This window comes from Pantherophis guttatus, chromosome 3 (genome assembly GCF_059756535.1).
Source record: "Pantherophis guttatus breed Tessera chromosome 3, ASM5975653v1, whole genome shotgun sequence".
In the NCBI taxonomy this organism is placed as follows: Eukaryota; Metazoa; Chordata; class Lepidosauria; order Squamata; family Colubridae; genus Pantherophis; species Pantherophis guttatus.
The window spans coordinates 167,622,847-167,637,410 of record NC_142065.1 but is presented as its reverse complement, the minus strand read 5'-3'; the positions used below and the strand labels follow the sequence as shown (position 1 = coordinate 167,637,410).

Genomic DNA, 14,564 nt, shown 5'->3' with positions numbered 1-14,564 from the left:
ACCTGGGAAATTCTTCTCCAGAACGCAGGTGCTTCCATGCGGTTTGCTATGGCTGTATATTATATCCTTTAGGACCCGGCAGAAATATTTCTCTCCGTACTGGGTTACTGAGTGACGAGGCTATCCAGTTTCTTTTGATGCATCCGGCCGTTGTTTCTTGTCCTTGGGGGAGTTAAGTTCTTTTAAGAGCGTCGCGCTCCGGCTCGCGTCTGCCAACTCTCCCGAGGAGCAAAGGACCGCCTGGCAGCGCGCAAGCAGCAATTGACTTGGCCGTGCCGGGTCCGGGCTTTCCCGGCTGTTTGGTGCAATTGCAGGCATCCTAATGAAGCTGGGACGGCGCCTGCTTACATCACCCGTCCTTCCTTGCTTAAGGGCGAAAAGCGCGCGTCCGGACCTTGCTTGAGCCTTCTGCCCCTCCGGCTTCTTGCCGCCCGAGAGCGGCGGATCCATAGCCGACTCGGGGCGGGGAAGTGGGGGGACCGGCCTGGTTTGCTCTCGCGATACACCCTGCAGAGGTGTCGGTCCGGGAGTCAGCGGCAAGGCTCGGCCGGAGAAGAGAAGCGAACCGGAGAGAAAGTGAGCGAGGCGGGCGAAGGAACAACAACCTCCGCCGGGCTGCTTCGCGCAGGGTCAGCAAATGTCCTGACGAAGTTGGAGGAGCGAATACTGGCCGGGACGGTGTTGTGACGCGATTAGTTGCGTGCTGGTGAAGGACGGTAAATCCGCCTTGGCGTCGGGTGCGAGTCTCTCTCTCTCTTACTTGGCGGTAGTAGCGGAGTAGCTGTTTTTAAGAAAGACGGAGGGAGGGGGAGGAAAGGAAGCGATAGACTTGGAACTAACCTAATTCGGAGGCCTAAAACGAGACATGTTTATTTGGAAAAGTTCTGTTCAAGGCTTTTCCTCTCCTGGAAGGTCATGTTAAAATTGAGGGGCTAAATATCTTTTATTGGTTTTTTCTTTCATTACAACCACTTGGAAGTTAATAGCTGCCTTCTTGGATTTCCTTTTGACATTGACATTCCTCTTTTCTCTGCACTGAAGTGATTATACTTAAAAACACACACACAAAGACACACACACACACACACACACACACACAACACTCTCTGACTTAGTTTTCCTAAATGGTATATAGTCTTAACATAGATTTACAGCCAAAATGTGCTATTGTAAAACCAAGTAATTGGCTGCAAACAAAGCTTCAGAATTGTAACGAAGAGGTACTTAGGGTGCTGGCTGCTTCATGATATGGCGGTGTTGGTTAACACAAGATCATATTCTTCGTCTCCCTTCAAGTAGAACTGGAAGTTGTTTTTAAAGACAAATTCCAATATTGGCACTCATCATCTCACTGTAGGAATATATTGATAGTGATAAATAGGCTGTGGGTGTATTGGGGCTGTTAGAATTGAGCTATACTAATTAGTTTTTGAAAGCTGTTACATGCCCATCTTAAAATTGTATATAGATGCGATCACCTCAGAAATTGAGTTTATCAATGGGTTTTTAAAAAACAAAAGTCTGAAAGAGGTACTGAAATGAAAGCTAGAAATCTGACAGTTTTGTTTCATTCTAATGGAATGTTTCATTCTAGTGGAAAAATCAAGTAACAAGCCCATGTATTCTCAAAAGCATTTTTCTGTAATTTCAGGGTCTTGGAGAAGTAAATGTTTTTAGAATTATAATCTTAATCTTTATAATTTCTATTTACTAGAATTTTCCATAGAAATAATATTTTTCCCAGATTGGAAAATTGAAACAAAGGATGAGAGGTACTGACAGCTTTACTTGTTAAAAACCTACTGCTTAATCTAATCTACTCTAGTTCTCACCACAAAAAAAAAAAAAAAAAAAAAAAAAAGCGTGGCACACCACTTGTGCTGCTTCCATCCATACAGTTTCCTTGGCATTGTTTTGGAGTGCTCTGCCACCTCTGCAAAGTTTTTTTTTATTTAGTGCTTTAGATAACAGATGCTTCTCTCAATTATCTTGAAACATTTATGAGATAGCATATCTATTGATGATAATTGAGTAAGACCTTCAGATTCTGAATCAGTATACTAATGTTCATGAACCATATGGCCGATTCACAAGTAGTGCATGACTAGCTGCAGGTTTGACTGTTAACAGACAGATGTTGGATGATGTTGGCCTTCATGTAATATAATATGTTCTTTGTTTCTTGTAGACCTGTCTTGTGGCCATTTCTTTGACAAAGAATGTCTTACATAGATACTACTTATTGTTACACTACTAATGATAGCATGGCTTTCTTTATATTATGCAGAATGGTGTAAATAAATATACAAGAGGAAGGGAAGAATCACACCTTGTCCCATTCCTTCAATAAACCTTTTATATTGGGCTACTATATCCAAGCTGCAGATATCCAGATGACCAGTAGAGGGATATGCTAAATATTTACTTCCAATTGGTGGGTTATCCAGACTTTTGCAGCCCAAATGGGGTAAACTTCAGATAGACGTCAAGATGTCTAAATGGAAATAATGATCTTTTGAGAAAAGATGCAGGACTGCTGTGTATGTGTGTGACTGTATTCTGGATGGAAGGGTGAGAGGATACTTGGATGATTATCCAAGGAGGTGCAGTTCAGGTTTTCTACTGTATCAAGAAAAGGTGGGGCATTTAAACCTCTACTCCTTTTTTTTCAATAGTTACAGTCTGGTGAAAGCTAGACGCTTCTCTTCACCATTGGGGGAGACATTTGAGAAGTTTTCCCAAATAGATTGATTATACCCTGGATTATGCACATATGATGGGAAGCCACAGCTGGGAACAAACTCCCACAGTCTCTGCATATATCCCTTTCAGATTGCATTCACCATAAATACTTGTGCCTCTGCACATAATTTAGTGCTTACCATAAAATGATCCTAAGGCAAAGGGATCTGCTGTAAAATTGCTGATGAGGTCATATTGTCTTTGTCATTTAAACCTCTCAACACTAATCAATATTATATTTATTCTCGTTACTTCTTTTACAGCTTTTTTATGCTTTGCGTTCCAATTCAAATTGTAGGAAGCAAAAGCCAGTTTCTGTTTATTTTGTACTAGAAACCAAGAAATAATGACTTCTAGTCTATGCTTAGGCGCACAAGCTAGCTGGACATCTTCTGTAGTCTCCAGAATGAGCTAGAAAATCATTATCTGTTTAAAAATCTGTTTTGGAATATTTAAATTTGTTGTGCTAAATATCTAATATATCTAAATAAGAAATCTGAAGTTTTTTCTTTAAATATATTGAATATTTGCCACTGTAGGTTCTTATTTGTCAGAATTTTATTGGATATTTAGTACTGTAGGTTCTTCTTTTTTAAAAAATAGTTTTTATTGATGGTGAATTGTATGTCGGTTAATTTAGAAAATGGAATACACTGGGTATATGGAAGAGGACAAAATAAAAAAGGAGTATGCAAACACAGTGTTCATTCACTATTCTGCAAATCATAGTTTGGAGAATGAATGAAGCTGTTATGAAGTGCTAGTTGAATCCTTTCTATAAGCTCAGAGCTGTTGACTTTTGCCATCATATATAATAGCCTGCGAAAAGAAAAACTAAAAAACTGTAACTAATACTACCCAAGAACTATGAGCAAACTTCTCCTAGTCTTACTCAAGACTAGTAACTCTGAATTCCTTCACTAGCAACAGTTGAGTTTCAATTCCTTTTCATTCTTCCAGTTTCTCATTATGGTTTTCATAATATGAATGGCTACAGGGAAAGGGTCTTTTCTGTGAAGGCATTTTAATTTTGAAATAACTATTTTCCAGCAATATGCATTTAGTTGTTAAAATTTAGACACCAAGCTAGGTTGTCCCTAGATTTTTCTGAGTTTTTAATGAATAGCTTGGTAGAATGTTACAAAAAATGTTTTGTATAATTAGCTGCCTTGAGGCTAATTTATATAAACAAAGGCAAGGGCTTTTGCTTCTTAAGCAAGCCGGACATAAAGCTTGTTTAAGTTTTTATTATGAATAAAACTGTTCTTGTGTTATTAAAATCTGTAGAAACCGTGTAAATCCATACTGTCCACACCACTAAAGAAGTGGATCTTGTGGAATTCCAGAAGTAGAAAGCCCCACAACAGAAAAGGTCCTACATTTGGAAAATGCTATTTTAGGTCTGCGAATAAAAGAATTTGAAAATAAGGTTTCCCTACAGGTCACACATACTGGAAGCTTCCTTTTGACAGTTTTAAAAATCAGTACCAACATTCTGAATAGAGCTTGGAAATTAACTGCCAGGTAATAACGCTCATTTACAATATTAGCATAATATGGTTTGAGTCAGTAAAAACTAGACAACTGAATATAGGATGATATTCAATGATAATACCATTTATTTGATGGTTATTTGAAAATGACTTTGCCATGAAGTGTGAAGATAGCCATAAGCTTAGTATCCATATTAAATGGCAGGAAATTTTTCCTGTGGATAGTATATTCTAAGTTAGGCCTATTCAGTAGTTTGGCCTATTCTATGAAATTGATCTTCAGGTAAAATTGTGACCCAAGTTCAGAGTGATGAAAAGATTATTTAGAATTGAGTTACTCACTCAAGGCCAATAACAATTGCTTACAATTATGTTTGTAAACTAGAAAACCAGTGCGGGTATGCTTGTTTTACAGATCGATAATGTGCAAAATGTCTGCTTTATGAAAGCATTGGATAAATGTTTGGGCAGAGGGAGGCAGATATTAATTCACTATGGTAGTGAATACATAGAGCTCTTAATAACTGTATAATTAAACCATGCAAATATGAATTACTTTTCATTCTGCTTTAAATTTAGTTGTCAGTGAAGTCTTTTTTTAAAACATTTCTATTTTATAATGTTCTGAAATGATACAGTGTGACAAAATCATAAAGCAACTGCATAATATACCTCATTACCTTTTAATTTGCTTTCTGAAAGCTTGTTGACATGGTTTGCTTGTAAACTGGAGCCTATTCTTGAAATATCTTTTAGTCTCACATTCCTGGGAGTGATGAAATTTTATTCATATGTGTTTCTACTTATAGGTAAGGAATCTGAAACTGGAGCATGAGCAAGAGAAAAATAAGATCTTATCTGAAGCTCTAGAAACACTAGCCACTGAACACCATGAATTAGAGCAATCGCTAGTCAAAGGGTCACCTCCCATTAGCATCCTTAGTGAGGAACAGTTCTATGATGCTATATCTGGTAAGTGTGTCAAAATATATTGCACCAATGTATTTATGATTGGTAGATATTTAGATGTTAATAATGGATACACACAAGTATATAATCTGTAATCCTCATTCAATTTATTGAATGCAAATTAAGAATTTAATGAAAAAGAAATTTATGAGTGAGGTTCAAAAGTTAAGTATGGTAAGTACCAGCTCAGGTACCAAATTAAGAAATGGCGCTGAATTTATTAAAACAGGTTACAACATGTTGCACATAGTTATTAGATTAAATTACTAAAATGTATCAGTTTAACTCTAACAGAATCATTTATCAGGTTCAAATGTTGCTCTTGCTATTGCTCTATGCTTTTGGAAAAAAACCAAATATCTTGCCTCTTCAGGCAGGCATATTTTGGCTTATTCTTTGCTTGTCATCATTTTGGTGGCTATTTACGATGTCCTTTTAGGCACCATTTTGTTCTATGGGGAAAACGTGTATTTGAGAACAAGGAATGAAAACACTGATTATGTTAACCTTCATGAATTTTTGAATGAAAGAATCTGATTTTCTGGTTAGATTTGAAAGAAGTGTTTTTTAGATTTAATATGCTAAGAGTTTGTTAAATTATGTTTAAAAGAGTACTTTGCAAGTAATTCACACTTAAGAACAAACACATGGCAATATGAAATAGTCTAGGTCAATATGAAACCTGGAAAACCTTGGTATATTCCCATAGAGATTTCCAAAAAGCTATTTTTAAGTTGTGGCTTTGTAATGTAACAAAAGGGAGGGCATTGTTAAATAGATGATTGAAGAATAGTTTCACTAACTATATTTAATTAAATAAAAATCCATTCTATATACCAGTAGTTTATACCTGGTCCAAATAACTGATTTGATAACTGTAGTTGAGGGGTCCTTGATCCTCTCTAAGCTTGCTTGTTTTTATACAATGTTTCATTACCCATACTAGGTAACATCATCATTGCTACTGGTAGTAAGGGGTGCTGTTTGCTGTCAATTTACATTCAAGTGGCTTGCCAGTCAGTATGAGTGAGGGTGGTCTTAGAGATTTTTTGGGCTGTTTGCTGTTGGCTTCTTTGGCAATTTCTTGATTGGGGTATTGTTTACTTGATTGTTGGTCTGATGTTAACCTTGGAGTTAAACTATGCTGATCTGAGTGCTGATTGCTGGTGGAGAGGTGCTTGGTCTTTCTGTTCCCTTTTGGGCTGGTTGATTGTCTCTTTTGCATAGTCCTTAGATATTGTTAATGTCTATGTGTCTATTGATGGCTGATTTGTCAGAGTCCCAGACTTCTAGAAATTCCCTGGCATTTTTGAACTTGGCTTGGTCTATTTGGTCACATTTGATTTTGCCAATTGAAACTATGGTTAAATCTGTCTATATGTTGTGAAATTAATGAATTTTCATCATGTCTTCTGACTGCTATTTGGTGTTTGTGAATGTGTTCTGCCAATCTTCTGCCTGTTTGTCCTACATAGTGGTTGTTGCAGTCCTTACACTGTATATTGTAGATACAACAACCATAACCATAAAAGGGGATATAGTTAATACAAATGGCTGCCACAATAACTTGTAACCCTAATTAAGGGCAGCGATTAAGGGAGCAACCAAGAAAGAGAACAAACACTGCCCTAAGACCACTTTGTGTTGCTTTAGCATGACCGCAAAATGTAGAATGTTGCACATGTAGAATGTTGCACATTTCTCTAGAGGAATCTGTAAAAATTTTGTCAATATGTTAATGGTATTATAAATAAGAAAGATTTAGAAGTACTATTGATTACCAGCAGAACATGAGAAAGTAGCAGGAGGCAGAGTTAGAAAGACCAATGCAGTGCATTAAAAGAAGCATTGTCCCCAATTCATGGTAGGCACAGTTCTGTGTAAAATTTTAGGAAGCTTTGGTCAAATTACGGATTTTAATAATTCTCTAAGAGAAGTTGACACAGTTGCAACATGGCACAAAATTAATGTTTTCTGCAGCCTAATGCATACTTACAATGTATGTGTAAGAATTTGCAGATTCAATGAATATGGCAAGTGCAAAATTTGAGCACCTTTTCAGTGATTTCCCTTAATGTAAATAACCACTTCCAAATATTTCCTGTGGCCAGCTGAGTTTCTGTTCTGGTAGAAGTTCTCTTCCTTGGAAAAATGGGAGCTGGATGACTCCCTATCAGAGATAGTTTTGTAAATTCTTACAGTTGGCAAAGGACTGGACTTGATCATTTATAAGAACCTGTCTCACTTACACATTCTATAATTTTATGATTGAGAAATAAAGAAAAGCCCAGAATGGTTCTCTATTCTTGGATTAGACAACTGTACCAAGGGCAATTAGACAATGGAATCATTTCTCAAGAAAAGTACGGTAATAACTTGTATTGTATTGGGTAGGTATTGTCAACTAGAAGCTGAATTGCCACCTTTTGGGAATATTGTAATATGGATTTTGGCATTAATTTGGATCCTTGTGTTGGGTAGGGATTGGTCACAATAGCCTAGATTTAGCCTTTTAATAACCTTTAAAACTGTGTTTCTGTGACATGACTATAACTACTCACCTGCAACCTCAAGTGATAATCCTTAATGCTGAACAGTTTGACCATCACATGTTATACAACTTCCAGTCGTGCTGCTTTGACCGGTCAAATGCTGCCATCCGTATCACATTGATAGGCTATTCAATTCCAGTGCTGTATATGAAGATTCTGTTAATTTGTCTGTGAAAGATTAACCCTGAAGCTTAATAAATTGACACTTGTCTATCTTGTAGATTCAGAATCTGAAAAATCATTTACTGGATTTGAAACCGTGACTAGCTTCTCATTGGAAGACAGCGAGAACTCTAGTGACACCATAACAGCTAACATGTCTGAAGAAAAAGCAAATAAAAACCGAGAGACTCTATCAAATGGCATAAAAAAACACAGGTATGGTTTTGCCTAGTGTCCTGAGAGGTAGCCTCTATTGCTGTGCTGACAAAAGCTCATCTAATACAGATAATTGGGGATACTGCTGCCTCTTCTCTGGAGAACAGAGAACAACAATAACAGCTGCACCTTAACAGGGACACTATTCTTTTTGATAAATATTGGGGGGGGAAATTAAATGAACAATATTATGACTTGATCATAATGCAAACTAAATAGAGGAATTCTTAACAATGCACGTTTATAATTCATTTAAATTAGCCTTATTAAAATCAATACTGTCTCTTATTTATTTCTTCATGTTTTTTTAATGTGTCACTGCTGCTTTTTTTAGTTTCCAGTTACTTGATCTCCTCCATCTGTTTATACCAATTAGAGCTAATTTATAATTTCAATATATGTTTTAAAAAAAACCCATTAAGAGCAAAAAAAAGTGGGTAGAAGAGTTGCATTCAGATATTGCTCCATCGTCTGTTCTTTTTATCTGTAACAAAGAACAATAGTTCCTCGGTTACATGTAACAGATACTTAATTTCTCAGGTTTCACTATAGAGAGAACTTAATACATGTACTTTTTCCCTTCCAATTTGCATATAGTTAAAAGGAATCTCTCCTTGTCATTTGTTATTCTGCTTTTTATAGTGATTTTTTTTCTTATATAATAAAATAGGACGTATCTAAGCAAGTTAACCTTATATCTCATATCTATTAACAACTGAATATTTATTATGGCTGGCCTCAGTAATGTATTCTGTTCAGAGGACAGTATAGTTATAAAGAAAGACAAATGAAAACTATGATTCCTTCACTAATGATCTTGAATAGAGCTAGGGGGAGAAGCAAGTTGAAATGGTGATGAAGTGAGGAATTTTTCTTACCTCACTTAATTATCACTGGATAGTAGTATCCTTAATTTCCTGTATTATAATATCCTGTATCATTCCAATGATATTCCTAAAATGCCTGCGTTCTCTGACCTGCAATATGCTAAATAAATAATTATTAACTTTCTTATAAAAGGGATGTAGTGGCTCAGTGGCTAAGACGCTGAGCTTGTAGATCAAAAGGTTGGCAGTTCAGCGGTTTAAACCCCTAGTGCCGCATAACAGGATGAGCTCCCGTTACTTGTCCCAGCTTCTGCCAACCTAGCACATAAAAATTTCAAGTAGAAAAATAGGGACCATCTTTAGTGGGAAGGTAACAGTGTTCTATGCGCCTTTGGCATTTAGTCATGCCAGCCACATGATGACGGAGATATCTTCAGACAGCGCTGGCTCTTTGGCTTTGAAATGGAGATAAGCACCGCCCCCTAGAGTCGGGAATGACTAGCACATATGTGCAAGGGAAACATTTACCTTTATCTTTTTAAATTTCTTAAGACAGTTGGCTACTTTTTCTGCGCAAACAAGCAGTGGTAATTTCAATGTTGTTTTAAGCATTAGAAACAAGTCGTAATTTGGCAAGTGTCCATAAAACATTGTAAAATGCCATTGCCAAAATTGTAAACAAGAGGTGATTGGAGCCTCCAGGCTCTTGTTTCCTATTCCTCTGAGGTTTCTTTACTTTCCACTACAGATGTCTCTCATTATGCTTTTGGATCATTACATTTTCACATCTCTAATTTTGTCCCCATTTTTTCCTTCTTTCCCTTTTTTTTCTTCTGCATTTATCAACAATTAAAGATTATTACTGGCTTTTTATGGACTTGGAGTAGCATTTTGAAAACACTGAGCTAGGATATTTCTTGAGAAGTAAAATTGAACCGCATGTATGCATTTCAATTATTGGTGAATGCCCTCTTCCAAACTATATTTGCAGTATTTGATCTCTCTATCTGGCATATGTCTGCATACATATTGATGTCAATTGTCATGCCTCTGTGGGAAAACAAGTCTAAATTTTGCTTTGCAGAAAACTTCCCCAAGGAGATAAAGCTGTTCAGTGTTCCTATTTATCTTGGGATTTTTATACGGGTTGCTTGTCTTGTCATCTAATTACACTGCATTTGTAGCATAAATATGTGAACGTTTTATCATAGGAGTGGGGTATTTATAATTGTGTATTTGGATACAAGCAAGATGTGTTATTGCACACGTACAGCTACTTTGTTTTAATTCTAAACATATTTTCGGTGAAAGTAATAAATACCTATTATGACAACAACTGTAGTATTGTTTATGTTCCATACAAAAGAGAGATCTGAACGCAACCTTAGGGTACAAGCTATTGTGACATTTTTGGTTAGGGAAGACAATTTTTATGCACCCTCAAAATCTGTTCTATTGGCACCAGCCCATAGTAGACAGGGGCACTGACTATGGACACTGATCCTATAAATTGAAACTTCTAGTGACAGAAGTATATGATTCCACTTAGAAAAAAAGATACTGTAAAACTTTTTAAAACACTTCTTTAAAAATAATTGCAAAAGAAAACTGGAAAGCCATATTGGATAATATTACTTCAAAATTACTGAATGTGTAAGCCAAGGAACACATTAAGTATGAGCTTCTCAAATAATCAAATGTGTCTTTTTCAGATTTTTTATCCTACCTTTATTAATTTATAATAAAGGCAGCAAACATAATACTCCTTCTTCCTTTTCCCCACAGCAACTCTATGAGGTGAGTTAGGCTGAGACAAAGTCACTGGCCCAAAGTCACCCAGCCAGCTTTCTTGCCCAAGGCAGGACTTGAACTCCCAGTCTCTGTGGTTTCTAAGCCAGGACCTTAACCAGTACAACAAACTAGCTAAACTATATACAATATTAATACGATTATCAGTGCATATTTATGTTATATTGGATTAAAAAAAATGGTTCTCCTTACAGATTGTGTAAAAACTAGCTGTCACATTTATATTTGATAAGAGATCAAATATTTACCACCTACTCTGTTGTCTGAACAACTCTGTGAAATTTATTAAATTGAGTGATTTTAGGCCAGTTACTATCTCAAGCATCCAAATTTGAATCTGGACTGCTCCAGGAACTCCCTAAGAATAGACAGTTGGATTTTTACTGTTCCCATGCACACTTTCTTTGTCCACAAGTGCTTTGTTGATGGTATCAATAGTTGGTTTATTTATTTATCTGCTGTGAAGGAGTGCTATTTGTCAGTGAGACCAGAAATTAATGGTAGAATGGATAAGGTTCTTTCTGCCTTCCTCTTCTTTGATTACAGCACTTTCTGTGGGAACCTCCACCATACACCAGATGAATTGACACATTTTCTCTTCAACATTATTTCAAGGGAAGAATTTGAGGTGGGGAAGAGTGCATCTTGAAGCTCAGCCATTGACAGGAATTTAGGCTCTGTCAGAAAACTTAGCACTATAACTATAAAGTTGGTTTCTTCACATTTGGGCCAAAGCAGTAAAACGTTTGTGGAGTGAAATGAACAGGGAAGCAAGCTATTCTGTTTAGAAGACAAGACAGAATTAGCCTTCAAAAGTACCTAGATTAAGACAAAAATCAGAGTGAAAAGCTTGGTCCTGATTGGTCTGAGTGTAGAGCAACATGAAATGGAAAAAATGCAAAAAATCACTTTTAATGGATATCATTCTAAATCAGGATTTGTCATGAAGGATTTGCTGAGCAAGTCAGATTGCTGAACAAACCAAACAAATCTAATGGTTTTCAAAAGCTTCCTACCATTTGTTCCATTGGCATCCAAACACCCCAAAGCTGGAAAAGCCAATTTAACCTTTGAATAAGTTAGAGACTGAGGAGCTGGGGGGGGGGGGATGCATTTTGGGAGGTAAAGTACAGATTGTTTTGGCTTTGGATTTTTTTGTTGGGGGTTGAGTGGTAGAATAAGCCTTTTCTATACATTTGTGTGTATCTGTGTATCTCTCGATAAATAGATAGGCAGGCAGAGAGACAGACAGACAGACAGATATGTAGAGAGAATACTTGCTTGTAGCATGTGTTTGCTTGCATATTTTTGAGGATATTTTTTTTTTGTGGACATGCTTTTATGGGAGTTTGTATTTTACATGTTTATCTGTGTAATTGTCTGCATCACTAGTTTGCCTTCTATAAAAATTGATATAGTGGGAGAGAGAGATTTAATAATCTCATACTGAAGAAGAAACAAGAAGAAATAGGATCACAAAGTTTTCAGTTTTTTAAAGCTGCACTTGCTGAGTACTTTTGTAGCTAAGCAAGAGATGGGGAGGATAAATCAAGATAGAATTCTAGGTTCAAACATTTCAAGCCATGGTAAAGCAGATCAGGATTTGCAAGCCTATGCAACCAAGAATTAAACCATCATTTATTTTGAGCAGAGTTAGATAGCCATACAAACCACAATTAGGCAAAAGACATCCTGAAAGTATTGTCTGTGTATATCTGATAGAGATGGATTTGGATATGACCAATGGTGGAGCTAAAATTAAATTCACATAAGAAGGATTTATTTGCTTTGCTGTGCTTTTTTTACCCTCCTGGGTCACTGATATAATCTTGGATTATTACTAAACTATTGAGATATTTTTCATGTTCTATGTTTCTGTATATACTGCATATAATATTGACAGTACATGGTTGAAGAAGCTAAGAATACCAGGAATATTTGCAAAACTAAAACTATGACCAACATTGATGGCTACTGCTCTGCATCTAATGTCTCCCCTGAGGAACAAAACCAATACTTTCCACTTGATGGGAAACATTGTCTTACCAACTTCACTATTTTCAAAGGGAATTTTCATTCGAAATTCCTAATTTTGATCCAGAACAGAAGTTTGCCTTTTTGGCATGTCTATTCACTAAGAAGTTTATTCTCTGAGTAGCATTAACATTGAGACCCGAAGAGCATGAGTCAAACGGAAGAAATGAAGATTTCCAAAGTTGGCAGAAAAGGGAAAAAAAGCAACTAAACAATGGCCACAAATTCTGATAGTTGAAGAAGAAAAATAAAAGGGATGAAATCGAATATCCTGAAAAAAATAACCAGGTACCAACTTGTTTGAAAACTCTATATTACAACATTTTGTAGTAGATTCTGTTCAGTAATAATGAAAAAACCATAGTTCTGTTTTCCATATTAAAGAACCTTTCATCCCAAAATATCTCATAAGTCCCTTTTTATGTTACACCAGGATCCCCTTTGACCCCAGTGGCCTGATGATATGGGTCACTGCCATTTTGAAACAGAAAGTGCATGAAAACTTTAGTGTAAGCCATGAAATGATCTTAAAATAGTTTAAGAAAGCAAGTACACAACTCTACAACTTCCCCCAAAGCTATGAAAACAAAAAATGGTTTCTAGCCATTTGCAGCATTACAGTCCCACACCCAATGCCTACCCTCCGTGGCTCTGAACTCCTTCCAAACATTGAAGGTGGCCCTTTACTATCAAAATATGAGGCCCATTTTTTATGGGAATAACACTCAAATGTGATTATATAAAGGGGGGGAGAGATTTGCCTAAAACCAGATCTTGAATTTATGGCTGATACACTGCTGTTTATTTTATTTTATTTTACTTTATATTTATAAGCAGACATAGTTTTCTGGTAGTTTGTCTTCTCTAAACTAATCGTGAAAAAAATGTATCCTGAAATTAAAGCCATAAGCTTATATTTTATTTTATTTTAATTTTATTTATTTATTTGTTTGTTTGTTTGTTTGTTTGTTTATTTATTTATTTATTTATTTATTTATTTATTAAATTTATATACCATCCACCTCACTATCAAGCAAATCTGGGCAGCCTACAATGTCATAAATAGCAGTATAAAACAACTATAAGGTTAAAAACATTAAAACACACATTAAAAGTTAAAACATTTCATTTTCTGCCACCTTAAATGCACAATTTCTGTTTTAGCAAATTACCTTTAGTTCAAAATTTGTTTTGGTACTAGTCAGATATAAGCAAGTAATATAAAATAAAGTGTTTTATCAGCTAAAAAATTATAAATAATTTATTTTGTTAATATTTTGCTCCTTTCATATCTTCTCGTGCATTCTAATAGTGAAATGAAGAAAAAAAGATCCAACTGTAAAGTACTGTACTATACCTCACATAATAAGGAACATTAAAAACCTGATCCTAGAAATGAGAGATAAATGCAAGGAATTTTCTTTCTGATGATCTTCATACAGCTTATTTCTGAAATGGAGAACATTTCTCTCACTTGTGAATTTTCTTTCAGATACCCTGGATCAAGGACTTGTCCTATAAAAGGGACTTCCTGTCTGTCTTCAAGTAGATCAAAATGTTTACTGGATGCAGGTCTATCCTGTGAAAGGACCACTGCTTTTTTTCACAGATATAGTATTTGTAAATTAGCTAATGGACTTTTTCAAGGTAGAATCTCTAAATAGAAGGGGAAGAAATTTTCATAAGAAGATACTCCACAGTTTAAATATAGGTTTTATGACATCTACCTATATAGCCTGGAGCTGTTTATGTTTTTCAAG

At 35.9% G+C, this 14,564-nt stretch overlaps 1 protein-coding gene across 8 annotated transcripts in view; it reads left to right on the top strand.

The window, feature by feature from the left end:
- OSBPL1A (oxysterol binding protein like 1A) overlaps positions 1 to 14,564 on the top strand; it is a 56,622-nt gene that overhangs the window by 26,015 nt on the left and 16,043 nt on the right. For 4 of the 8 annotated variants that reach the window (XM_034429616.2, XM_034429617.2, XM_087891340.1 and 1 more), the window contains 2 exons: positions 5,045 to 5,207; positions 7,978 to 8,134. In XM_034429616.2, the coding sequence (XP_034285507.2) occupies positions 5,045 to 5,207; positions 7,978 to 8,134 (320 nt within the window). Of the gene's footprint in view, positions 1 to 19; positions 738 to 4,183; positions 4,519 to 5,044; positions 5,208 to 7,977; positions 8,135 to 14,564 lie in introns of those variants that run through there. The other 4 variants (XM_087891342.1, XM_034429620.3, XM_034429622.3 and 1 more) reach the window with 4 other exon arrangements.